This window comes from Oncorhynchus tshawytscha, linkage group LG02 (genome assembly GCF_018296145.1).
Source record: "Oncorhynchus tshawytscha isolate Ot180627B linkage group LG02, Otsh_v2.0, whole genome shotgun sequence".
In the NCBI taxonomy this organism is placed as follows: Eukaryota; Metazoa; Chordata; class Actinopteri; order Salmoniformes; family Salmonidae; genus Oncorhynchus; species Oncorhynchus tshawytscha.
The window spans coordinates 67,242,526-67,269,878 of NC_056430.1; the positions used below are offsets into that span (position 1 = coordinate 67,242,526).

A 27,353-nucleotide genomic window follows, 5' to 3' on the forward strand; every position below is an offset into this window, starting at 1 on the left:
AGACTGTTGGAAAAGCATTCCAGGTGAAGCTGGTTGAGAGGATGCCAAGAGTGTGCAAAGCTGTCATAAAGGCAAATGGTGGCTACAAATATAAAATATGTTTGGATTTGTAACACTTTTTTGTTACTACATGATTCCGTATGCATTATTTCATAGTTTTGATGTCTTCACTATTATTCTACAATGTAGAAAATAGTACAAATAAAGAAAAACTCTGGAATGAGTAGGTGTGTCCAAACTTTTGACTGGTACTGTATTTTGATGTACAGTGTATTCTGTACTTTGATACTGACGTGGGGTGGGTGGATGATTTGAGAGGGGGTGGGGAAGAGTGGGTAGGTAGACCTGGCACTCAGTGTGTGGTCTTTGGGGTGGGTGGGTATTAGCCTCGCTTGGATAACCTAAGCTGTTCCATTTTTTTCGAGGAGAGGGGTTGGTCCGGGATAAGGGGGCTTATTTTATTTGTGAAACAATACATTAGAGAGAGATTAGCCTCTAATCAAGCAAAGAAGAGACGTGGCGCCTCCATTTTGAAGGGTCACTGCACCCCAACCCTCTTTGGAACACCCCCAAGCCCCTTACCACCCCTTTTCCCTTTATCAATCTCTCCTTATTTTAAATTGTTTTAACCTTTATTTAACTAGGCAAGTCAGTTAAGAACAAACTCTTATTTACAATGACGGCCTACCAAAAGGCCTCCTGAAGAGGACGGGGGCTGGGATTTAAAAAAAAAAATATATATATATATATATATATATATATGACAAAACATACATCTCGACAAGAGAGCCACCACAACACTACATAAAGAGACTTTATGTCGAAATGAGTTCAATCGGCCTTGTCCAAGTTACAGCCTCAGAGGCCTGTCTGTCTATTGGGTCCTCGGCGGCGGTGGAGTGTGATGCGGGCTGCCCAGAGATGCCTGATTAATAAGTTGGCGGGCCCCAGTGGGCGGTTAATTGGATAAGCTTTAATCTTCACACGGCGGGAGGAAGTGGAGATCCGCCACACAGTAGGATAGTTACCAAACCTGTCGGAAAGATTAGCTTAGCGCTGGCTGCCGACCTCCTTGTCTCGCCCTGGCCGCCGCTGCTGAGTAAGCTGGGCCAAGGAATAAAGAGAGGGACATGGGGTGCTTCAAACTACACACTTGCCCTCGGAAAGAGGAAGGAAGGAGGTGGCGTCATGGCGCCATGCTTGACACACATCACAACCAACTTTGAGTTCAAATTTAGTACAACCTGTCCTGTCCAATACCAGCGTGAGGAGAGGAACTTCACAATGTCAACAAGTATACCTATTTGAGGTTTCTGATCACACCATTACTTTACCTGGTGACATTGTGGTTTGTTATGAGCCTGGAATCACATCTACAATGACATATTTTTCATTCTGTTCAACATAGTGTACCACAAGGATTTGATGAGCTGTATGATAATGTAGTAAATGGGCTTTGTTAAGGGAAGTGGAGGAGATTTTAAGTGCCTACTTCTGACAGCCAATGGCTGCAATCCTAATTTCCCTGACAGCCAATGGCTGTCCCCCAAGGTCCCCTGACAGCCAATGCCAGTCCTCCAGTCAGTCCAGTCAGCGCTGTCTGAGGTGAATTGCTGGGTCTGACCAGTAGGTGACACTGTCTTGACGGACGGGATTGATCTATCTGTACTAACAGAGAGCTTGACACTTCACCGCAACACAATCTCTGGGTCTGAGGCAGCCTCAGACAGCTTTTCCCCATTAACAGAAAAATAGCTCAAAACCACACAACAGTGTTAAGCGCTACACAACACAACAAGAGCACTCTGGTGTGTGTGCCTGTGTGTGTGCGTGTGTGTGTGTCAGTCAGAGTGAAACACAACTGTAAACTTGAGGGCCCGTGGCTGTGTATGATTAGCATGCAGTGTTTACATGTCGAACAAGCCGGTACTAGTTTTTTTTTTAAAGCAACTAAACATATCTGCTTCCTTGTTCAGAACGTAAAAACCAAACAAGAAAATAAATAAGCCTTGTCTCATCTGAAGGGAAGGACATGTTGTTACACAAGTCCACATCAGATGAGTAACATGAGTGTTACAGATGTAACCGCTTGCCACAGAGGTTGCACTTGTGTCCATTGTACCGTGTTTGTTTGCGAAGCCGAGGGTTGACGGTGCGTGTCGGTAGTTCCGACGTGTGTCCCGGTCAGGTGATTGACAGGTACAGGGAGTGCGTTCTCTCCACCCTTGGCATGCTGATCATGTTGTTGTGTGACATTTCCCAGGTCGACCCTGATGCCAGGAGCGGGAGGAGAAGGAGGGGCCTCGGCCAACCCCTGGCTGGTCAACGAGCCAGAGGAGACCAGGGGCCTGGGCTTCTCGGCGATCAAACAGCAGCAGCAGCGCATTGTCGAGGGTAAGGTTCAAAGTTCAGATAGAAGTGTATGGTGTGGAACTGTCAGGTAGACTAGGGGGTGTTGTCAGCTCTATTCATTGTATATCTGTCTACAACAGTCCGAACGTTTCACATCACTGACTCTGAATACACCCCTGATTAGATCTAGGATCAGCTTGTACCTTCAGAGGCCTAACTTCACCCATGCAAAACTGACCTGTGATCAGTGCCTCTAGTAGGAAACACAGAGGTGGCGGTCCTCCTCGAGGCTACACCTTGATAACTATATCCACACGGTCACAGGATGAGGTGAACACAGTAACTCACATTCAGCAGATTCGATTTCCAGCCTCTCCCAGTTCCTAAATTGTTCCCACATGCACTGTAACTGCAACATCCAGGCTGATCCTAGTACAGTTCACCTGACTCCACATGAGTCTCCTCTGTTATGTCTCCATTACGGTTCTGGCTGCGATCTGGCTATTTTCAGTTTGTCAGTATTGTGGGGATACAGTGAAACCGCATCAAGGTTTTGAGCCCCCATTGGGAGTTCCGGATGTAAGTTTAGGGCCTATAGTGAGCAACCAAATCTGTGGTCTCACAGATTCCTGTGGTGGTGTCTGTGTCAAATTTAGAGACAAAGGGCCTTCTCCTCTCCTCACCAATTCCCTGAACCCCATGAAGCACATATAATAACCTGGACAAACTCAGTGTAACACCACTCCTCTGTAAAATTGTGATAGAGAATGATAGCTTCCCACAAGTTATGTATCCGTCTCTTTCACAAAGTCACTGTTCAGCTGCCCCCCTCTCCTTTTTCACCGAGTATAGTTAGAACAGTTAGAATAACAGAAGTCAGGCTGAGGTGTGTGTGTGTGTGTGTGTGTTTGTTTGTTTGTGCGTAAAGGCATGTCTTTGTCGTGTGTGTGTGTTTTAAGTGCTGTGAGTCACCTGTGGCACGCTGCCCCCTAGTGTTGCTCCCCAGTGCTGAACCCCAATGGCGTCATTCCTACTCACCAAATGGTTGCCCTGTGAAATCACAAAATTGCTCTCTCTCTCTACCAATGAGTCATTAAAGAAGAATTTCGGCATGTCTTTATAGTTTTACCACCTCTCCGCTGCTACATCTGACACATTTTTGTGTGGATGCGTAATGTGCTGTAGAGTATTTGTATGTGAGTTGAATGGGGTTTTCCTAATTGTGGGTTGTTTATTGATGAACTGTATAATTCAGGAATCATCAACTAGATTCAGCTATGGGACCATTTTTGTTTCTTCTTGAGGGGATGGTCAGGGGGACGGAACGCAATTACAAATCATTTGTAGACCGCAAATGGACCGCAAGAAGCCAAAACAGATATATTTCACTAAAACCTCATATTTTCAAACCTTGCTTACATTTGTATACGATCACGTATCTCTCTCTATGATGAGTGTGAATACTTTGGAACAGATTTCCAAAATGAAGATCCCTTAGAGCTGATTTGGTGGTGTTTTTACAGTCTTATAAATACAAATATATACAGGGCCTTTAGAAAGTATTCACACCCTTGACTTTTTCCACATTTTGTTGTGCTACAACAAGGTGGGATTTAAGTGTAATTTATTTTGTCAATGATCTACACAAAATACTCTGTCAAAGTGGAAAAAGTTACAATCACCTTTGGCAGCAATTACAGCCGTGAGTATTTCTGGGTAAGCTTTTCACACCTGGATTGTAAAATAATTGCACATTAATTATTTTTTTAAGTAACTACAATGTTGTTGATCCATCCTCAGTTTTCTATCACAGCCATTAAACTCTGGAACTGTTTTAAAGTCATGGTGAAATCCTGGAGCGGTTTCCTTCCTCTCCGGCAACTGAGTTAGGAAGGACACCTGTATCTTTGTAGTGACTGGGTGTAAAGTGTAATTAATAACTTCACCATGCTCAAAGGGATATTAAATGTGTGTTTTTTAAATGTATTTATTTATTTTTTATAGGTGCCCTTCTTTGCAAGGCATTGGAAAACCTCCCTGATCTTTGTGGTTGAATCTGTGTTTGAAATTCACTGCTCGACTGAGGGACCTTACAGATAATTGTATGTGTGGGGTACATAGGTGAGGTAATCATTCGAATATCACGTTAAAAACTATTTTGGACACAGAGTGAGTCCAAGCAACTTATTATATGACTTGTTTAGCACATTTTTACTCCTGAACATATTTAGGCTTGCCATAACAAATATGTTGAATACTTGACTCAAGACATTTTAGTTATCATTTCTTATTAATTTGTTAACATAAAATGTATTTAAAAAATGGGTATTGTGTGTGTAGGCCAGTGCCCTAAAAATCTAAATTTAATCCATTTTAAATTCAGGCTGTAACACAACAAAATGTGGAAAAAGTCAAGGGGTTTGAATACTTTCTGAAGGCACTGTAGATATATACTTTTGAGGAAACATCAGGTTGTCATCATAGTATCAACGCTTACCTTTGCAGGATTTATCATTTTTTTTGCTCAGAAAAGTTGGAGGGACAAATAAAATCCCCCTTTGGCCAAATTCGGTCCACGGACCGCCAGTTGGGGAACCCTGCTATAATGTATAGGTCTCTCTCTTATGGAGCACCTCTCTATTTCTGTCTGTCTCTCTCTATCATGCTGAACAGGGCTGAGTTAACCCCTTTGTCTCTCTCCCTCTCTCTGAACAGTTCAGGATGCTGGGTTGGACGCGTTAGCTGCCGTCATCAGCCGACAGAAGCTGATGGGTCAGGATATAGGCAACGAGCTGGACGGGCAGAATGGTAAGGATGGGTGTGTGTGTGTGTGTCTGCTATTGCTTCTACGACCTACTCTGCGTCAATCAGATAAGTCCACCCTACCTTTCACCCCAACAGTAAGACACAAGCTCTTTATCATATTGTGTATGTGTCTCCCTAACAAGGGAAGGGTGTATGTAGTTCATGCATAGTTCTACCAGCCACACACCAGACCAGCCACACCTTACTCCAAACCACTGTGTGAAATCAATCAGACACGCTATTATTTCAGTCATGGAACAGGGGTCAGTACCCTTTACAGGTGTTCCAAGCCACCTTGGTCAGAGTCACAGAATTAAATAAAGTGTTCATCCCAAATGGTACCCTATTCCCTACACAGTGCACTACTTTTCACCAGATCCTGGTCAGAAATAGTGCACTATATAGGGAATAGGGTGCCATTTGGGACGTAAACGATGCATCTCTATTGTTAAAGTGACCTCGCGGTGAGCTCTCAGAAAACGTCCAGCCGTCCTTCTAGAAGAGCTCTGCTGGGGGTGGATCTGTGACTGTGTCAGGCTGTATAGTCTGGTTAGGAGGAATGTGAGCTCCCTGGCACACTGCTTTAATGCGTTTGCGGAGAGAGTCAAGTGCTGTCCTGGAATCAGATCCGCTTTGAGGTAATGGCTGTGTTGCTGTAAATAGCTCTGTCATAGGAGGCAGGCGGCGGGCAGAAGGCAGGTCTGAGCATATCGCTCCGGTTCGTCTACAGATGGAGGCACTTGAGAAAAGGTTGTAGGATGCCAGATAGTCATCATCCGCCTCTCGCAGGACCATTAGATCTCATTGTTTCCTCAACCGTCTCTCACAGGACCATTAGATCTCATTGTTTCCTCAACCGTCTCTCACAGGACCATTAGATCTCATTGTTTCCTCAACCGTCTCTCACAGGACCATTAGATCTCATTGTTTCCTCAACTGTACACTCTCCATCTCAACTACACATTTCTTAGTTGTATCCTCAAGAGACTCCAGTTTTGCCTGATTATTCGTTTTAAAGGTCATGCAGCCGTTTTTGTAATTTCTGGGTAACATTTAAGTACCTTACCAGGATTGTTTTCAATTTTTAAAAAACTAAAATGAACAGAAACACCTTTGTAGCAAAGAACAATTTCTTAAACAATTTTGCTAGGACTGTCTGGGAGTGTTCTGAGTGTGGAGGGGAAAACTGAAAACTTGCTGTTATTGGCAGAGAGGTTTGGGAATCTGTTTCTTATTGGTCTATTAACTAATTTACAACCTGGTGATATCACCAGGCAGTCCAAACAGGCAGACATTTCAGGCTGCCTTTTCAAACAGCTCTTACACTAAAAGGGCATTATCATCATTTTCACAGTGTTATTCCAACCTAGTGTGGAAATGTATATGAAACACAGGAAATATAGTTTTTAACTGCACTGGGCCTTTAAAAAAAAATATATATATATTTATATATAATATATCACTTGCCACTTTTGGCCTTTGTCTCCTTTCAAAGCGATGTTTTCTGAGAACAGAATATGTTAGGGCCCTCTTGACGTGTGGAGGACACCCAAAGCCTATAGGGGGCAGAGGAAGATCGAGATGGACTTCTATCAGGCTTGGTGTCACTGTATATTGACTGTAGAGCGTATAGAGTGAGTGGGCTTAGTGGTCTGATAGAGGAACGTTGCACAGAGTTCATTAGTTCCTGCTTGCTGTTCTTGGCATGTTCCCGGGCCGCACCACAACGCCACAACCCCCGCGGGCCAGACAATTAGTGGACCGTTGGACTAAATGGTGCTTTTCTTTCTCCCGCCATGAGCACAATGTGATGACATGATTGATGTTCTCTCCCTAAAGAGCCCAGACTCCTTCCTCTGGGACATTATAAATGTAGGCTATATCCCAATAATGTTAAACAGCTTCTTAGTTATTTTGTTAGTCCTAACGGAGAGGAGCGGATGAAGCCATAGCCCCAAAATCACACCACTTTGTTTATGTTCTTCAGCCGTTTTGGTGGACACCTATGAATATTCAATGCATATTTCAATTTATTTATAGTGTGTTTATTTTAGATGGCCAGTTCCAAGTTCGGTCAGATGACTTTGTATGGTCCTTTTCTGGGGCTGTGCTGAAACAGATCCCGCAGGGATGTGTAATCGAATGACCTTTTGAGATGGAAACAAAAACGAGTTTCCCTTCTGCTGCTGGGAACAAACAGTAGACGTTTGGCCTGCGATCCTCCCCGAGTCAGAGGGTAGCTACGGTTTGATTGTTTCAGCCTGCTCTCCTCTTACCTTATTGAGCTAGAGAAGGATCATTGGTTCCCCTTCAATCCTCAGAGTCCGAACCGACGTGTTATTCTCTTTTCGCGTTTCTTCTTTTAAGTGCGTGGCGTCAGTGTTTCCAATAACAAAAGACCTCGGAGCGGCAGATCGTCTGACGCGACGACGGTGAGTTTAACTGAGAGTCCGGACCCGATGCCCCGGCAGCAAGCGAGCGGAGCAGGCGATTGAACACTTCAGCCCTGATACAAAGTGGCTTTGATATTTTAGCTAGGCAGTCCACATTCCCCTAAAGTGCACTTTATCCAAAGTTTTTGATAACGACTCTCTTTCACTCTTTCCATATTTTCGATCACGACCGAATGCATCTCCAAACGCCGCCTAGTCCCCTGTGCATGTTCGAACCTCTAACCAGGTCCGCCTGGTTGAAATTGAAACCAAACCCGGCAAATAAGAGTGTTAGGAGGCCTGCCTGGTCTCACGGACTGGCCCACCTGTATGCCTGTCCCCGGGGGTATTACATAGAGGTGATAAACAGAGGGATGAGATGGGGGGATCCAATAGTGGATCAGTCCAACATCCTGCAGTCTCCACCGGCTTCCCATCTGAATTTACAGTGGGGCTCAGAGTTCACGAGACCAACTGACTATTACTCACCCGGTCTCTCACACAGGCCCTCAGGGCTCTGGAGCCTACAGGCTTCCCTCGCTTTCTCTCTTCCTCCCCTCTTTACCTCTGCCCCTCTCTTCTCCCTTCTCTGTATTTTCTCTCCTTACGCCTCGATCCCACCGACAGTGTCGTTGCATTTTGGTACACCAGAAGTACATTAGTTTCCAACGGAGCGCTGCACTTGCCATTGCGTTGCGGAGGCAGTTGCAGTGCGTTCTGTGTGGCTTCATACGCTGGATTTATCGAACGTATGCGTCAATCTGTGTGCGTAGACGCCTTGGCAGAAATGGTAGCAGAAGGCGAATGTTGAACGTTTGTTGCACACATATCCCGGTGATGCATCGTACCATTTTGCCTAGTGACGCTATGGGTGTGATCGAGGCGTTAACCTCTCTTTAACCCTCTTTCCTCTTTCTCTCTCTCTCTCTGGCTCTACTTTTCCCTCTTTCTCTCTGCCTCCTCTCTACCTCCTCTGCCTCGTCCACCTCGACCTCCTCTCTCTTTCTCCTCTGCCTCCTCCCATCTTCCCTCTCTCTGTTCCCCTACCCTCTCCCTCCTCTCTCCACCTCCTCTTTCTCCACTCCTTCTTCTCTCTCTCCTCTCTGTGAGTTATGGCTGAGATGTCATGGTCCCAGAAGAGGTGTGGGACAGGTGGAAAAAAGAGGATATATCACACAGCGTGGTGAGCAGGGGAGGCCAAGGAAGGACTTCAAACAGCCAGGCATACTGATTGCTGTTAGCCTGAGAGTTCCCTTGCTTGATTTAGGGGCGGGACGGTCTGCATAGGGCCCCGCAGGCCTTGCAGGGTGCTGGGGTAGAGGACGCCGTGGCTGCAGGCTGGAGAAACTGGTGGGTGACTTGAATCCACACCAAACCAAGCCATGCCACCCTAAAGACATCATACCACCCAGGTTCTGATGGGCATACTGTATTTGATGGTACAATTAAGGATGTGCTGGTGTTTTAAAAAGGTCTTTAAGCTATAGGGCTATATACCCAAATGCATGATGGAATGCGGGCCTGCAGGCACGCACACACTCAGGGAACACACACACACACACACACACACACACACACACACACACAACCTAACAGAACAGTTAATGCATTATATGCCCTTATATGAGACACAGAGGTTCAGTTAATGTTTTCTGCATACTTCGTGGGAATAAGCGTTTGGAATGTTTTTCTTGCCGAGTTGTACTTAAGTGACCCGTATTATTGCGTCGTACCGCTTTGTAGGTGCTTCATTTCTTACTTGTATTAAATGACAAAATCGACAACGTAAAAGTAACAGGCTAGCATAATGCTTTTGGAGAGGCAAGGAAAATTGATTTCATTTGAAAAGCCTAGACTCCGACAGTTTGAGTGTTCCCTTTCTCTGTCTTTTTAGGGGTTCTGTTTTTCTTCTGATCTCAGTCCTGTTGCAGTGTTTCCCTGTAAATAGATTAAGCTCTGTGCTCGGGGCTAGCCTCTGACCTGAGTGCAGTGGAGGTTGCAGTCGGCTCCTTTTTGGGAAAGAGCTTGAAGCCAGGGTCATCAGTGAAGGTGACCTGTTATGAGTTTAAGAAATGAACCCAAGGCCCTCGGTTTCTCTTGCATCCCTGTCTTAAAAAACACTGTGACTCTACAATGAACGGTGAGAAAGGGTTGAGCAAAGTAGTAGCAGTTTTAATCCCCAGGCTTTGCAGGTGTGATCTGTGAAGACAAGAAAGTCTTTTTCCCATTTGGACAGTAGATTTTCCCTCTTTTTGTTCTGTTTCTTCAATACCTATAAAAAGAAAAAGTCAATCTACGTTTTTGGGTGTGAAGATTATTTATGATGTGTGTCATCACCAGGCCTGTTCATATTTCTGACATGATGTGGCGTAAATCAACCATATTTTTATTTCCAAATTCAATGTGGCAGAAAATGTCCCTGTGCGTCTCACTAAATGTTCTATATCAACGAAATGAAGGTTTTTGCTGCTAGAATCAACATTGTTTGACTTTATTGGTGTTGATATTTCTCTGATTCGGGTCTGGAACAATGACATCAGCCCGTGTCACAGTGGTCTGTGATTATGAGTGACGGCCAGTCTTGTAAAAGTGGGTCTTTTCGCGGGGCTGTGGAGGGTTCCAGCTGTAGGGACTAGTTTTCCACAATACACCCTCACTTTGGTTGGAATAACCAGGGAAAGGAGGGTGTGTGGTTAAGCGTACGTGCACACACACACACACACACACACACACACACACACACACACACACACACACACACACCACACACACACCCTTTCATTCCAGGGTTTGTCTATCTTCCCGATTACAAGCCTCATTAAAAAATCCAACATAGTCGACATGGGCTGATCAAATGGATGGATGAGTTCATTTATTTTCCACACGCTGTTTGATGCTATTTAATCAACAAAGTTTCCCGCTAAGCCGATCCCCTTGAAATTCCCCACGCACAAACCTTTCAGAGGAATCAGTCATTGCTGTTTGTTCTGTTTTCTTTCCTGTCCTCCACCTCTTCTCCACTTTAATAAATAGACTGCGGCCCTGCGACGACTCCGCCAAAATGTGCTGCTCGCCGCTTTGCACATCAAATATCCCAGCCGTGACCTCTGCGTGTACTCCTGCCTGGGTCTTTTTCTGTTTTACTAATAACACTCTGAGTGGATTTCAACATCGCTAGGCAACACGGTGTCCATATCTTTCTGTTAGGCGACTATATTTTTGTACAGAAGTGAGCTCATTCAGACCAGAGAGAGAGAGAAACAAAACTTCATTTAGATTGAGATCTGCCGGTGGAAGATGACGGAAAGATCCAGAAGGAAGATCACGTTGAACAGATACATGTGGCCTAAACATCCAGGATTGTTATGTCGGACACTTGCTAAGATTGTTAGACGTGTATCCATTTCTGTATGAGTTCTGTATGAGTAAGTGATGACTTCTTTATTTTTTGAGCCATATCAGGTCATAATAGGAGTCTATTGTCAGTGTTGAGGATGGGCCTATGCACTAGCCTGGTCCCAGATCTGTTTGTGCTGTATAGCCAACTCTTATGGTTGTTTGGCATGACAATGACCATACTGTATATAGGACCTAGCAAGATAGCCTCGTCGCAGATCTGTGTGCCATCTCTAGGCCTCAATAGTATGCAACAACTACCACCCTCTCTCTTTGTAAAGGACTCTTTATGCTGGGGGAAAAAAGGGAGATATGTTTCTATGACATAGCCATTAGTCTGTTATTTCCCACTAATAATTACGTCATTGATTCGCTGCTGCATCATCAGAGACGCAGCCGGGGAACTCTAATGAGGTCCAAATAAATAGTGGAACCCGGGGAACATTCTGGACTGTTTGGTTAGAACTGCTGGAGGACCAGTGACCTCACCAGTTGGGTGGTCAACCCTGGCTGTGGAGAACAGAGCTCTTGGTCACACTCTTCAGAGAAACAGTCCCGCGAACAAATAAACGTACGCTAATGGCGGCGCTCGGCGTTGAGGCGGAGCCGGGTTGCCGGGGCGAAGTCGACGATTGATTTATCACCCGTCCTCTTTGCTCCAGCTGCGAGCCAACGGTAGGGTGGTCAGGTAACAACTTAGTAGGGCTTAGGGATGAGGAAGGAGCGGTGGGGGTGGTGTTCGTGTCACGAAAATGGGTGTCGTCATACATGAAGACACGCCCGACTTTTGTCTGGTGTCACTGAGCTTTGAGTAGCAGTTACTGAGAGTGGATATGACCAACTGACTTGGTGGCTGGAGTTTGACACGAGTCTGCCCCACAGAGTTGGACATAGGGAGGATTCTTCATGTACTAGATATAAGAAAATACACCTTGTATACGTCAATTCTAACACCTTAAAACAAGTCTGTTGGTGGTTCACGGACAGTTTTCAGGTTCAGTGTTATGGGGCTTTGGAACGCTGAATGTGTCAAGTGCTACTGCTGGCTGCCGTGTTGTACCCTCTCTCATTGAAGAATAGCCTAATTTGACTTGAGTCACACTACTGTTATTTACCACAAATCTCTCCCTTCTCTGAAGGTGTTCTGAAAAAGCCCTCCTTTCTGTAACAGTCTCAGAGCATGTACATATTTAGTCACTTCCTCTGAGTCGGGTGTTTATAGGTCAGAGTAGGGACACTGATCTAAGGTCAGTTTAACATTTTCTTTCCTTATAATTAAGGTTAGGATTTGGGGAGGGTAAGCTGGTCCTGGATCAGTACATAGGGTCTGCCTCAGCTTGTATAACCGGGTTCATGCCCACTTGGTGACTGTGACACTCTAAACTTCTGACTCAGATGGAAAATATTTTCTGAAAGGCCTGGGAACTTGCCAGAGGTTTGTGGACAGAACTCTGAGCGAGAAGGTGGTGGGCAGCACAGGTCTTTCCATATGCAGTCATTTTAATAGCCTTTGGGGGAAAGGACATTTGAAATGACGTATTTTGAATATCTCACAGCAGTTACGCTTCTCTCCTGCTTCTTTCTCATAGAGATCATCTGACAAATGTGATCAAGTTGTAATTGAGCAAGAACTGGGAACAACCAATCCAGCGGGAGAAGCTGGTTGAAATTACGTCATTATCCAGGATAATGTCTACATTATCTGGGAATGTCTACTGTGCAGACTAGCGCTGCTGTAGGAATGTGAATTCACTGCCCACCCCATTCATAATGACACTGCTCTGTGATCGAGTGACAAAAAATAGCCAAGGCGGGAAAATGCTAGACGGGCCTCCTGTTTGACAAATACCTGACCTGGACACGATCGATCATATGCCATCTCCTTGTCCCACCTGATGGTAGTTGCATCCGTCTGTGTCTGGGGCACAGTGTCACTACGGCAGAGTGGAAGGGGACAAAGTAACAATGAGGTGGTGAAGGGGATTCAGGTTAGGGCAAGCGACCACATGGTGATGAATGATCTTCGGTTTGCGACCGCTAGCAAATTAGCGTGTGGGAACTCAAAGGGATTCTGGAGAAGGTAGCTTCATCATTCAAACGTCTACTTAAGTTTTCCCTGTGAGATTGATTCACTCTTTTCACTTCTTCGCACAGCTTCATCTTCTTTGCAAGGCCAGCAAATGGAATGTCATGTGCCATGTCTCTGATCTTGCAAATGGTCTCACTAGTTTCACTTCCCAATGGCTTCTTCTTTGAGGTTCCATTTGCTTGTCTTGCACTCTCTCACATGGCTGGTGAGGCGTTTGGTCGGTTTCTCCTATCTTTTTTTCCAGAGGGGGTTTGTGACAAAGATGTGGTGGTCAGGATGGGATCACAAAGACAGTCCAGCTGGAGGAGAGAGGAGAGAGCTATGCTGCAAACTGCCATTCATGTATTAAAGAGTACAATTCAACGCAACCGTCAGGATTGATTAAGTCATATCCTTTTCATGGAAGTCCAAGTTTGGAACTCTGGAACTTCTTCAGGTTGTGTAGTAGTACCTTAGCTTGGTCTCAGATCTGTTTGTGCCGTCTTGCTAACTCCTGTGGTCATTGGCGCGACCGCACATGATAGCACGGACAGATCTGGGACCAGGCTTGTGTAGTACTACCTCAACCATCTAGTGATTTAAAGAGATGTTAACCCAATGCATGGACTCCTCTGCCAATGATGGTTTGGGAAGAAAGGCCACATACCTAAATGAGTGTCCAATGTTTATTTATGTGGCTGAACTGGAGAAGTGCCAATAGGCTGATTCTCCAGTCACACATTTAACAGTATTATATAGCGACACTGGGGAAAAAGGGGTCATACCTGGCATCGGTCGGGGCTTTTCCATGTGTTATACACGTTGGAATAGTTTGTGTTTTGGGTGACACAGTATTGCCGTTCCTCTCATCTCAGGCACGTCCCATGATTCATATGCAGTTTGGGCTCTGAAACAGCAGACCAAGAATACACAGACGATCTCTGTGTAGATCTGTATTGTGGTCGAGGCTAAACAACGTGTTTTCCCTGTGCACGTGGCAGTCTACTGTTAACCATTTAAATACTGACGCAGCTCAGAGACCTCGATAAGAGCTTTAGTTTTTGTCTGAGAGCGATAAAGAGGAGGGAGCGAGAGAGAGAATTCTCCGATTTATTGTATTTAAATGTTTTATTTTTTATAGATGCCATAAAGCATGTAGGAGGCATTCCCGCCGTCGGTCCAGGCCGCTGTCTTGCTCGGTGGATCTTGGCTTTGATTAGCTGCTGTACATCTGGAACGAATGTGGCGCTCCACTCGTGACAGTCGTTACACACACACACACACACACACACACACACACACACACACACACACACACACACACACACACACTAGCAGCAGAAATGAGACCCACATTAAAAGGCAACTGGCAGGAATTCCCAGACGCCAGAAAAGAGGAGTGGTCTATGGGTGTGCCAACTATGTGACGGAGAGGGCGAGGCACGACCCGGAGAGGGAGATTTAACACCTCTTCACACATTCTTCGTCATGTTAGGACAACTGTACGGAAAGTAAATAGAATTATTTAGGAAAAGCCTATTCCTTTTTCCAACCCAGTCTTTTCTCTCTCTTTTGCACCAATAATGTCAGTGCGCTGAGGGCAGTGTGAATGTTATATTACAGGGTCTGGCACAATCTCAAACATGAGTGATAGTGGCATATGTGTATAAAAAGTATACTAAACAATCATTTGCAGCGGAATATGAACGAGATGACAGATTAAAAGCGAGCTGTTTTCAAAACACACTGAGGAATGGCAATGCATTGCAATGCGGCGAACCTTAATTGAGCTTTAATGATCATTTACCCTTTTAACAAAATTAGCTCGATTTGAATGTGGCCTTGTTTAGCTCGCTTCACCACCAGAGAGGGAACAGCTTTGAAAGAAGAGGCGGAATAAAAAGCCCTTGTTCATGTATTTCTTTCTTTCTTTTCCCATTTTGTTGGTCGTCTGTTCTCATTGGCTAAGGGATTGCCAGTGCTGTAGAGCCCTATGGATCGAATGACCCTGAATCTGCTTTTAAAGGGAGCGGAAAAGCCTGTCCACGGCTAATTGTGCTTGGAATAGCTGGATAAAAAAACTCAACCCAAGACAATTCAACCCTACGTATATCGCCCGTTAAGCACAGCATGTGCAATATCACATCCACAGCATCCTCGAATAAACAATTACAAGTGCCAACTTTCCTCCTGACCCTTTTGTCAGCAATTAAAAAGACTGCTAGCTGACAGCTGTCCTCACTGTGGGTATGTTATTGGTCTTAAAGGGAGGAGTGCGTTTGATGATCGTCTTTGAATGATTTAAAGGGGATGTGAAGATTAGCTGGCTGCCTCTCCGTCTCATACTCCAGTATAAAGAGTCACTCATCGAGTTACTCATCAACCAGTGGCGTCCGACCACCGGCGTGGGTGAAAGTGGAGACTGAGGAAGAAGCTCTACGGTCCAACACGTTGGTCTGACGCACACACGTAGGCGGGCCAACTCAACACACACACACAAACATACTTTTTCTCTTTGATGGAGACAACTCACCACCCCACAGCAGCAGCCCAGGGCAGGGCGTTAGAGACCGAAGTGTCGCCCGGCTCCAGCTCATCTGCACCTCGTCTGTTTCTCAGCGAGGCCCCAGATCACCTCCAGATGTCCCCTAGCTCATAGCCCTGTCCTGGGCCCAGCGAGTCAGTGGGAGAGGCTCCTTGGTCCTCCACTCACAACAACCACATCCAGATTGCCTGGCAGCGACACGCTCATTCGCAAACTATTAATTGTGTATTTTGTCCCTTGGAAAACCACAAACTAATACGCAGTAAAAATAAGCAGTAATAAGCAGTAAAAACTCCATGTAAGCGAAGTAAACTATGATTTCACCAGCAGGCTCACCCCCCCATCTTAACTACTTGATTGTTTTAGAATGAGACAATGCTTGGAAACAAACTTTTGGTTCAAGTTGTTTTCATTACCGTGTCTTTGAGTAATCTGCCTCTTTAAAGTGTCTTAGATGACATTAAATGGTCTTAGCTGGCGTTAAGGTTTTAAAATGGACGCTGTTAGACTGCGCAACACACTCCAGCATTGTACATTTGTCTTGTTCCTTTCCAAACGTCAATCAGATAGTTGAGTCCTGTGGCCTGTTAAGGTCAAGGAGGGAATATAATGTTTTTCTTGCACTGAGGTAAAACATGTTTTGTCACTTCTCCTTCACTTAAAGCTTGCATTTTCACCGTTTTGGGTGTTTGCCATAGTGTGGATTCGACTGAATTCCAGCATCGATCGACCTCCCTGCGTTTGACCCAGAACTTCTCTTCAGGTGCCTTGACAGCACCGACCTCACTAGCTCCTCCTCAAAAGCTAAGGGGTTAACTCTATACTGACCGTACCTTCGTTCACATACCTGTGTCACTGCTATTACTTTTCAAGGAGTGTTACCTCACCACAGTGGTATGTGTACAATTTAACGCCGAACTGGCCTTAACGTCTTAATATCGCTCTGTAATATCCCCCAGGAGGGCTTCATCACAGATTGCCGCATGGGGAAAGGAAAGTGCATTTGCCATGTGGTGAGGTTGCAATTTCAGCTGGCACTTTCCCTTTTGGTGGAGGGCAAAGGATTCCCTGCAATTTAATGTTTCTTTGGCCCTGGCTCAGCTCTTGCTTGGCTCTGCCGGGCCTCGTTGGCTAACATGAGTGACGGCGAGAACAAATTTCCCACTCTGTTTACTTAATCACTAACGACTCCGGTTTGGAAGCCACATCCAATGGTTTGGAACCCGCCGGGGTCTCGGTGGAGTAAATGTATTTAAAGTACCGCCTTTTCTTCGCCACCCGTCTGGAGGTAAAGTGGGTCACCCCATATATCGAGTGGAAGGGCTTAGGCCTACCCGCCACCTCAGTCCAGCAGGTGGTTCCCATTTCGGCTAAAGAGCAGAGACCTTCATCTACTCTCCCTTTTAATGGAGAGAATATTCGCCGCTGTTACTTTTTAACATTCCACACATATGGAATATACGGGGCATGTGTTCACACTCGGGTTATGAATAGGACCGGTTCATATGAGTGTGACAGGGTGGCTGAGGGGAGGCACAAGCTACCTGTGGAGGGCTGGGGTTGGGTACATTTCACACAGTAAAATCGAACTCGGTGTTAAGCATAGGCTTAGAAACACTGTGCAGTGGCATTGAAACGAGGCAGCCTAGAGACGGGTCGTTTTCCAATGATTTCATCCATAGAGAGAAAAAGGGGGAGTGAGAGGGTGGTGGTGGGGGGCTTTGGAAGAAGCAGCCAGTTGAACAACGCAGCAGGGACTCATTAGAAGTCATTCATCACAGCTGATGCAGAGAAACGGTGAGACGGAGCTAGGAAAAGAGAGGGAGACTTCATGTTTGAATTAGGTAATGCTTCATTAGCGTCTCAAGCCTTTGGTGAGCTTTTGAAGGGCGTCGTTCCATAAGTGAAACTGTGGAGGATGTGATGGGGGGGGACTCCAGACGCCAGGCTTGTTCACAGTCTCTCGGCGATGGGAACGCACGCCTCTTTAGGCTGTTGAAAATGCGGCGCACACATGTTTTACAGTGGAATTGTTGGGGATGGTGGAATTGTTTATTCATATCTGTAAAGACACCTTAATGAGCACATTTTAAATGGCATTTGTCTAATTGTCAATAAAAGTCAGGGGAGTGTCATTGCCAAGTTGTAGCCTACTTATTACGTTTGATTTGAAGTTGGTCTTATCGTACATTTTGGGGGGCAAGTGTGATTTTCTTCCATGAAGTAATGTATGTATTAGATATTGCTTGATATTAAGTCCATCTCATATTGCCGTACTGTAATCCTAGAACACTGTAGTCGTGTGAGTCCCGTCTTCTGTTCCAGCCCTTTGCCACAAGAGTCTGACATCACCCGTGAAGATTACTCATCTGAGTTAACACCATGGTTTGACCAATGGCGATCATGTAACCCTCAAGTCTGCGCAGAGACAACCGATCTCAATCAGAGACTGAAAGAGCAGCTCAAAGGCTTTAATCATAATATGATTATTTGAAACCGCGGCGGATGAGTATCACCTATCTGACCTTGTTTCCAAGATAAGGCTTTTGAAATGCTTCAAAAGAGGAAATCCTGTTTCTGTCCACTCTATTTGATCTGTTGTTCTATGTGTGAAATCCACAAGACAAACACATGGAGTAGAAGGTTTGATTAAAGTCATCTTCACGGCTCCCTCCCTGTAATAGTACGGCGAGCTTCAAAAGCAGTTTGGCCTCACAAATGAGCTCGTTTAGCCTCGTTTCGTTGAACGTTGAAGGTTCGCTCTCTGTGTTGTCTCTCTCAGATCGCCTACGCTGAGATGAACAACCAAGTCCTTTTGATCTAGCCAATCATCTTATTTTTCTCATCTGTTATGGTTTTGGCTTAATACTGTTCCAATTTGATTCTAGTTGGCTGCTGTTCCGTTTTCCAACCAGGCTGTGTAAAAAAATATTTTTTTCTGGAGGGCTACGTCATGAGAGAAAGGCAGAATTCCCACAAAGTATACAGTAATAATACACAGTGTACAACATATTAGGAACACCTGCTCTTTCCGTGACATAGACGGACCAGGTGAATCCAGGTGAAAGCTATGATCCCTTATCGATGTCACTTGTTAGATCCACTTCAATCAGTGTAGATGAAGGTGTAGGAGACATGTTAATGAAGGATTTTTAAGCCTTGAGACAATTGAGACACGGATTGGCTATGTGTGCCATTTAGATGGTGAATGGGCAAGACAAAAGATTTAAGTGCCTTTGAACAGAGTATGGTAGTAGCTGCCAGGCGCACTGGTTTGTGTCAAGCACTGCAACGCTGCTGGGTGTGTATCAAGAATGGCCCTCAACCCAAAGGATATCCAGCCAACTTGACACAACCTTTGGAAACATTGGAGTCAAGCTTTCGACGCCTTGTAGAGTCCACGCTCCAACGAATTGAGGCTGTTCTGAGGGCTAAATGTGGTGCGACTCAATATTAGGAAGGTGTTCCTAATGTTTTATACACTCAGTGTATATTATGCTAGGATCCACGACAGCAAAGTGTTTGTTTTAAAAGACACAAAGTGAAATGTTGTGGAAGAGCAAAGGAGACCTACTGTGTTACTGTACCTACCTGTCTGTGTTCTGTTGTCAGGGTGAAGTACAGTAGACACAAGGTGAATGATCTAGAATAGTCTTCACAGGGGGTTCGTGCACTGACTGGCGTGTGGATGGGAGCTGATACTGGCTGGAGGACAGAGTCCAGACAGATACAGATCTCGACATCCCAGGGCACGCCGGTGTTTCATCTTACCGCTTCCTCCCTATGGCAGCTTCTGTTTCTATGGCTCTCTGACAGCCGAGGCCATATAGGAAGGAACATCAGCCTTTGTACACACTACTTTTTTGACCTTTCAGTCACAACATAACCGTATTTTATCTATACAGAGGTGTCTTGAACACAACGACCAGAACATGTAACCACACATCCACGCCAGTGCGTTGAGGATACTGACTGTCTGGTCAGTGTGCTGCTTGGCTGCTGCCCTGTGCAGTACAATGCGCTGTAATTCAGCTACATCGCCACCAGTGGGCAGTAGAGGAGACGACAGCTGGGACGTTCTGATGATAAAATGGGAGGTTTTGTGGGGACTGAGTTGTGGATTTGAAGGGAGGTTTTGGGAGGAGGGAAAGTCGTAAATGTCAATTAAAGTTTGTTAATTTGTTTTGTACCTTAGAGGTGGTTTCCCTATCTGTAAGCGATCACAACCTACTCGTGTTCCTCATCAGCGGGGAGGGCATTCTGTAATTATACAGCATCTTGCACTCGCAGCTGTGGAGACGATTGCGACATAATATTCCCCTAAACCCCTCTTCTTTTCACTTAGATTTCCTATGTACGTTGTGATGGCATTTAGATAGGTTGCGCTTATGTATGTTAAGGACATGAGCATGTGTGCGTACGCGCCTGTCTGTTTCTCACAACAGTGTGTGCGTGAGCACTTGTCCGTGCGTGAATCCGTTTGTGTGTGTGCACGATTGCAGAATGTATTGGTGTGTGTTTTGGTGGTGAAATACCTTCCTTGGTGTACAGAAGCTATTTTTCCTGTATGGATGTTTTTTCAGGAACACTGTACCCAAACATTTATTCTGGCGTGAGCTACAACAGCACATAGTCCTGCCACGGCCCACGTTTGTGGGTTTTAAGCATTTTAATAGAGGGACTTTTACCACAATAGTATCTCCACCTCTCTCTGTCTCGCTCACTCTCTCCCTCACTCTCTCTCTCTCTCACTCTCTCCCTCACTCTCTCTCTCTCACTCTCTCCCTCACTCTCTCTCTCTCTCTCTCTCTCTCTCTGTCTCGCTCACTCTCTGTCTCTCTCGCTCACTCTCTCTCGCTCACTCTCTCTCGCTCACTCTCTCCCTCACTCTCTCTCTCTCACTCTCTCCCTCACTCTCTCTCTCTCTCTCTCCCTCACTCTCTCTCTCTCTCTCTCTCTCTCTCTCTGTGTCTGTCTCGCTCACTCTCTGTCTCTCTCGCTCACTCTCTCTCGCTCACTCTCTCTCGCTCACTCTCTCTCTCTCGCTCACTCTCTCTCTCTCTCTCTCTGTCTCTCTCGCTCACTCTCTCTCTGTCTCTCTCGCTCACTCTCTCTCTCTCTCTCTCTCTCTAACCCACGGTTTATAATGGTATCATAAATGAAAGTAATATAGAGTTATAAATAAAAACAGCTCCAGGGAAGCTTTCAGAAGGGAAAATAACATGTTGTGTATGTTTGAAGGTGACTTTATTATTTCAGCTACTTGCTGTTATTTTAGTCTTTCTATGAAGTGCTATGGAACGTTTACAAGCCAATGATATCACCCCTATCAGAGTGTTATGGACTTCTTCTGATCCAATCAAAACTTTGAACCCAGGTCACAGCATAGATCAGCAGCAGATTTCAGATGCACTGTGGTAAGTTAAAGGGACTCGGAGCCCTGGGACACGTAAGGAACCATTCTAAAGGGCAATCATGCTAAAGGAAGCCCAGCATGCAAAGCGCTTTTTTAATACTCAATACCAAAACTGTCTCTTGTTACACATTCCTGTACTCTGAGTGGCTAAACAACAGCTGGCGGTGGAATCGGTTTTCCATAATAAAACGTCTCCATCAGAGTTTTCTGTTTGAGACACATCTTTCCTTCTCCTTCTCCACTGTCAATGGACAGTGAGGGACTTGGCGTTATTATGGATGGTGAATCGTCACTCTGGACCCGGACAAGGGTCCTGGCAGAATGTGTGTGTGTTTGTTCCGGGTTAAACGGGCCCTGTCTGCACATCAAAGTCCCACTATAACTCTTAGCAGTCAGTTAGACACACTCGGTGTACTGCTGGGAAGCTCCGCTCAGCTCCACAGGGGTGCAGTATAACTTAGTCCAGATTTGTTTTGTTGGTGAGAAACAGTCTCCGCGGGTGGTGTTTACATTGACAATACCTACAGGGTGTTTTTACAGTACTGCTGTGCCAGGCCAGCTAGATCCTGGAAACAACCTAATGCTTACTGCGTCTGTGCTCTCTGAAATCGGTCCAGAGGGCACAGATGCAGTTGTACTGTTCCGCTTTTCCCTAATAACGATAACAGCATGGTCGTTTAGCCGGCACTTGTATGCAAAACGATTTACAGAACTGTCAACCAATTCTTAGTTGATGTAGCCCGTGTGGAAACCCACAATCCTGGTGTTCCTAGCACCTTGCTCTAAAAAGAGTCAATTGGAGGCACAAGTGAAATGTTCCCCCATTTCAATGTGTTACCACCTCCTCCTCCAAGGTCTTGGTAAGGAAGTGTGGTTTTTGTGGGTCCGTGCCCATGATGGGTCCCGTGCTCCTCTGCCGTTTTTCTGCTGGCACCCTCATGCTCATCACACTCTCATTGTTCAGTGGCACCTGGCCATGCTGGGTAGCTGCTGGATCAATCTGGAATCTGGCAACCCTCTGAAGCAATATCCTGAATGGCTGCGGCCTGGTGGGTATGAAAGACCTAGGTTTGGTTCTGAGAACCTGGCAACCGGCCAGTATACTACGTTCCTCTGTGTGCCTGACCTGCGCTTTGGGTTTCTTCTCTTTTAAAGAGGCATCATTTGAATTTGTATGTCCCTTGAGATGATTTCCAAGAACTTCCATGAGGCTCCAAGAACATTGACCTTCGGCACGGGAGGGTTGACGTTTACCTGAGAAAAAAAATGCTCAATGCATTTTCACTCTCGAAATGGTTCGTATTCGGTCCCATTGGAAAGCGAGTTATTTGATGGATTCACCCCCAGAGAACCCCAGCAGAATGACATGATCGTACAGCATGACAGACATAGTCTTTCCAAGTGGTCATAAGCCCCTCACCTTGTCCTTCTACAATGTGGTTAAACGAGGCAGTCCTATTTACGGCCCTTTGCTGGACTCCCTAATCCAGTGGTAATCAAACCTCTCCCCGGGGACCCATCAGCCATTCCATGTATTTAATCTAATCCAGAGCTAGAACACGTGATTCAACTTGTTGACTATTCATCAAGCTCTTGACTAAGCGAGTCAGGTGAGCTAATTCAGGGCTACGGCAAAATTGTGAAACGGCTGAGGGACCCCGAGGAGAGGTTTGAGAACCACTGCCGTAATTCACCTGACTTCCTGTTTCGCTAACACCAGTCGGACCCAAAATCAACTGTATTTCGTCAACGCAAGGGCACAGCGGTGGGATAGGACTGCCCCCGTCAAAGTGAAAGGCTCAGGGGTGGGGATGTCTATGGCTTCTCTTTCAAGTGCATTCTTTCTAGTGGAGGTTCCACCTTAAACAGAGTTATCCGTCAACCTGACCTCCATTTTGGGTGTCCGCGTGAAGACTGACGGCAAATCTTCTGGGTAAATGGGGGTAAATGGTACGGGACCCCGTCGTGCTCGGTGGAGGGCTGTGGATTCATGGAGGCAGGGGCAACTCCAACCCTGTGGTGAGACTAATCTATGCACATGTGCTGAGGCACTTCAGAAGACCAGATGCTGGGAGGAAACGCATGGAGATACTTCAGCTCCAAAAAGCTCCTGGCGAGTGTGTTATTGCTTACAGACAATGACTGACACACACAGGAGGAAGAGACACACACACACACACACACTCTCACACACATTTCCGACCCCATGGCAAGGCTATTTCATGGGGGCCTAAGGTGCCATTTGTCAATGCCTTGGTTTGAGGCCAATCGATCCCCTCTCGTAAGCAGTCCATTCTACACTTACTTTTCAGCTTCTAAGAGCCTTAGAGGCTTTACAAACCATTTATAAATCAGATTCATTGGAAAAGCAACGCTAACAGGCCAAATGTAGTGTTTATTTTTTATTATTGTTGATTTTGTTATTTTTGTGGTCACATTTTTTCATCATGAATAAACGTGTCTTGAGGCATGTTGTTGGTTTTGGATCCACTTCAGAAATCATGGCATTAACTGGCCATCAGCAAGTACTCTTGTAAAACCTCAATAGACACTCCATTATGAACAAATAAACGGACAGCTCTTTTTTTTTTACTAGCTACGCTAGATGGTTGTTAGGACAAGAAAGTGGCGTTGTTTATTTCTTCTACTTCCCACATGTCAGACTGGCCAAAACACATGTTCTGCACTGTTTCTTTACCCAAGTCCTTCTTATTGAAACCAAAATGGCTCGTTTGAGTTTTTTTTATTGGCCCCAGCTCAGCGTTGCTCTCTCCGGGTTTCGCTGTCAGTTTATAAAGTCAGAAAGCTCAGAGCTGTGAGTGCAGCCCTTACTAATCCTCACTTGTTTACAATGCGCATCGGGGCGGGAAAGTTTAAGAAGAAAAAGAGGACAAAAACTTTGATGGAAAGGCGCAAGTTGTTGTAAATAGTGTAATTGCGGCGGCACTACAGTGTATTATCCAAGCGGAGTTCTGCGTACACGATGTGCGCCAAGTGAAGTTCCAGTAACGACAGAGTGTTGTGTTTTGCTTGGCAACCAGAAACCTCTTCTCTCTACATTGGGGCCAATTGGTAACAGTCGTGGTGGGTAACTAGCTACAGGGGCCCAGGATTCTGAGTGTAAAGTGGAGCGCTCTGTCTGTCGTATCCTCAGGAGAAATCACTCGGGTAAGTGCAACGAGATGAGTGCCTGACGAGTCTGTTTGTGTTTGAAAAATAAGCATCTCTTTCTTTCTCTGTGTGTGTGTGTGTGTGTGTGTGTGTGTGTGTGTGTGTGTGTGTGTGTGTGTGTGTGTGTGTGTGTGTGTGTGTGTGTGTGTGTGTGTGTGTGTGTGTGTGTGTGTGTGTGTGTGTGTGTGCGCGCTCCCAGGCCATCGGATTGGGAAGGCATCCTACAATAACACACACAGTTAATACAGTGTGTCCTGAAGCCAGTGGGGTGTCACTGTTTAGAATGGTGCCCCAAAGCCGCAACAGCAAACCCAGTACAGATAAGTCAGCAACTTGGGTGTTTGGAGGGATATGACGAAGGTTGGGGAAGGGAGTAAGTCCTCTCTCATTCATCTGGGTGGGGGGGGACAGACATACACTCGGGGCAAAGGACTGCTGCTGCTTTGCCTCTTCTACACACTCTGCCGTGACAGCTCCTGTTGGTGGTACTGGATGCCTATTGGCTCATGGCCCAACACCACATCCTGTGGTGGGTGAGACTGGGAAATCCCTCCCAGGATGCTGCGTTGACAGACCCCAGTACCTGAACCATTGCTTCACTCAGTTGCACTTCCTGCCCTTTGACGAACTCCATTCCATTTCGTAACTGGCACCAAGGCCCCAGCTCTGCTCCTTTGGTCCCGAATGGCCTCCTTGCTTCTGTTAGTACCGCACCATAAGTATTGCTCTGCTCACAGTTGTGTAATAAAGTTGGATCTTGGATCTGGATGAGCAAGAACCGGTAATGTTGGACCCTGAGATCATATCCTCCAATCCTCCAATGTTTGTTTGCAGGCGTGAGGCATGATTTGAGACGCAAGACAAGGAAATGGAGAATGACGTGAGTCTTCTGCTCTGTGTCGTCTGAGAGGAAAATCTCATTGCCAGAGCCAGTGATAGGACATGGAAGGAGAACATTGTCCATGACAAACACTATTCCTCAAAGGGATTTCTGCTTCTTTGGTCTCCCAAAACAATTGGCCGTCCAATACTGAAACTAAGGCGTTCATCCTAGAACTCACTGTTCCCTATGTGCAGAGGAGAGGAAGTCTCTCAGTCTCTCCATCCAGATGACCATCCAACAGGGATGGAAATGAACCTGTTAACTATTGTGTCTTGAGACAGGAAGCTGGCATTGGATCTAAAGGCAATCAGGAACATTGTTTAGAGAAGCAGCGTAATTGTCTTGGACGGGAAATGATGGGACTCTGAGAGGGCGCAGTGTAGTCGGCCGCGGAGGAGAAAGTAAAGATGTGAGTGACGTCATTGCAGAACAACATCTGTTTTCCAGAGCCTTCGGCGGCGTCATGTTTCGTCAGAAGAATGTGGTCGGAGGTGTCCTACGGTGCACCAGTGTGGTTGGGGAATTGCTGTGTCAAATGACATCACTCGTGAGCATGCCTACACCTTTCCTCCTCTGCAACCTGTACACAGGACAAAGACCAGAGAAGTGATACAACCTGAAAACAAACTCATGCGAGGGTGCTTTCCCTTCTTTGCATATAGTTGAGAAAGAGCTATAGAGAGAGAGGGAAGCAAGGTGACAATGGCGTGTTCCCTTCTGGAAGAGACAGGATTGTGCTGTTTATTTTGCTGTTTGGGAAGGAAAGTCTCTTATTTTTTTCTTTCCAGGGCTGTGAACTTGGCCTGTCAGTTGACACGTCCGCGTAATCTCAACAGCACTGCTGTCTCTGTCTTTTGGCTGCCAAACAACCACCCACCCACCCGGTCTTTCCCCCAAGCGACTGCGCCTGGAGTTTTTAATTGTGTTTCTAGCTAAACAAATGAGGTGACAATGGAAACAGTCGGTATCCATTAAGAACTTGCTAATTGCCTCCTGCATTTTCTTGGGGAATGTTGGAGTAAGGACATAAATATGTTTGCATAGGTTAATTAAGAAAAGTGTAGTTAGTTACTTGTGTATATTATGACGCTGATAGATTCATGTCTCTTTCCTCAGGGAAGGAAGAACACCGAAGTTGTCTTAATTGTGAAGGAAACTATTCTTGTTTGTTTTTACCAATTCCTTTGACTTGTAATCACTTGTCCCTTCATTTAAAAAAGGTGGAAAATCAATGGCTCGTTGCCCATTTATCTGCACTTTTTAAAGTCTTTGATTGGAGTTTTTCTGTCAACTTTAGATTGCTGTGTTAGATTGGGCTTTCACATTGGTTTGTGTCTGTGGGGATATGTGGGTGGGGAAATCCATTCATTCAACTTGTTGATGTGCTGCACACTGAATGGTAACTAGACACAAACAGCTGTGTCTCGCCAACTTTCTCCTCATTTAAGTTAAGAAGCTTCTGTGTGAGAATGTGTGACTGTGTGTTTTCTGTCTCTGAGGTGTTACTCCTGAATTCTCAAAGTGAGATACTGTCTAAGCAGACTCTTAGCAATAATGCCTCGCCTTGACTGTGGGCTGTATTCTAAAGAGAGCCTCATCACTGACATCGACAAAAGGCTCTGTTGGACCAGCGTGTTTACCATTGTTTGTCCTTGACGACCGAGGGGAGAGGGGGTTTAGTAAGGGGGTGTGGGATAAAATAGTTGGGAAGAGATTTTCGATGTACCCATTCCATGGCACATGGTTTATGAATTGATACGCAAAACAACGCCGGATTCAAAACTTTGAATTTTTCAATTTAAATTACAATACAAAATTCTTGCAACCAATGGAATGTTATATATATGGGGGATACAATCTTCCCAGCTCTGCAGATTCTGCTGCGAGGAGGTAGAGTCATTAGATCATTTATTTTGGTATTGTCCATATGTAGCTCGTTTTTGGTCACAGGTTCAGGTATGGCTGAATAATTACAACATTTGCCTGGAACTAACGCCGCAGACAGCAATACTGGGTGATTTGAAAAGCCATAGTCAATCAATCAATAATATAATTATTATTTTAGCTAAAATGTTTATTTTTAATTTACAATTTGTAGAAGCTATGAGAATAGAAAGGTTCAATACCTTTGTGAAGCATCACAGCACAGTTGAACAATATATGGCAAGTAGAAATCCAAAATGGATGATGTTGAGAGACAGATGGGAGGGGTTGAATGGAGCTGAAGGGTGGGACTAATAATAAGATAACCAATGTAAAACATATGGGGTCTGTAAAATGTATAT

General features: G+C 45.5%; 1 protein-coding gene across 1 annotated transcript in view; it reads left to right on the top strand.

Annotated features, from left to right (window-relative positions):
• The window catches only part of LOC112264063 (syntaxin-8), a 43,334-nt gene that overhangs the window by 5,671 nt on the left and 10,310 nt on the right, over positions 1-27,353 (top strand). The window contains exons 5-6 of the mRNA XM_024440668.2: positions 2,264-2,394; positions 5,068-5,160. Of these exons, the coding sequence (XP_024296436.1) occupies positions 2,264-2,394; positions 5,068-5,160 (224 nt within the window). The remainder of the gene's footprint in view (positions 1-2,263; positions 2,395-5,067; positions 5,161-27,353) is intronic.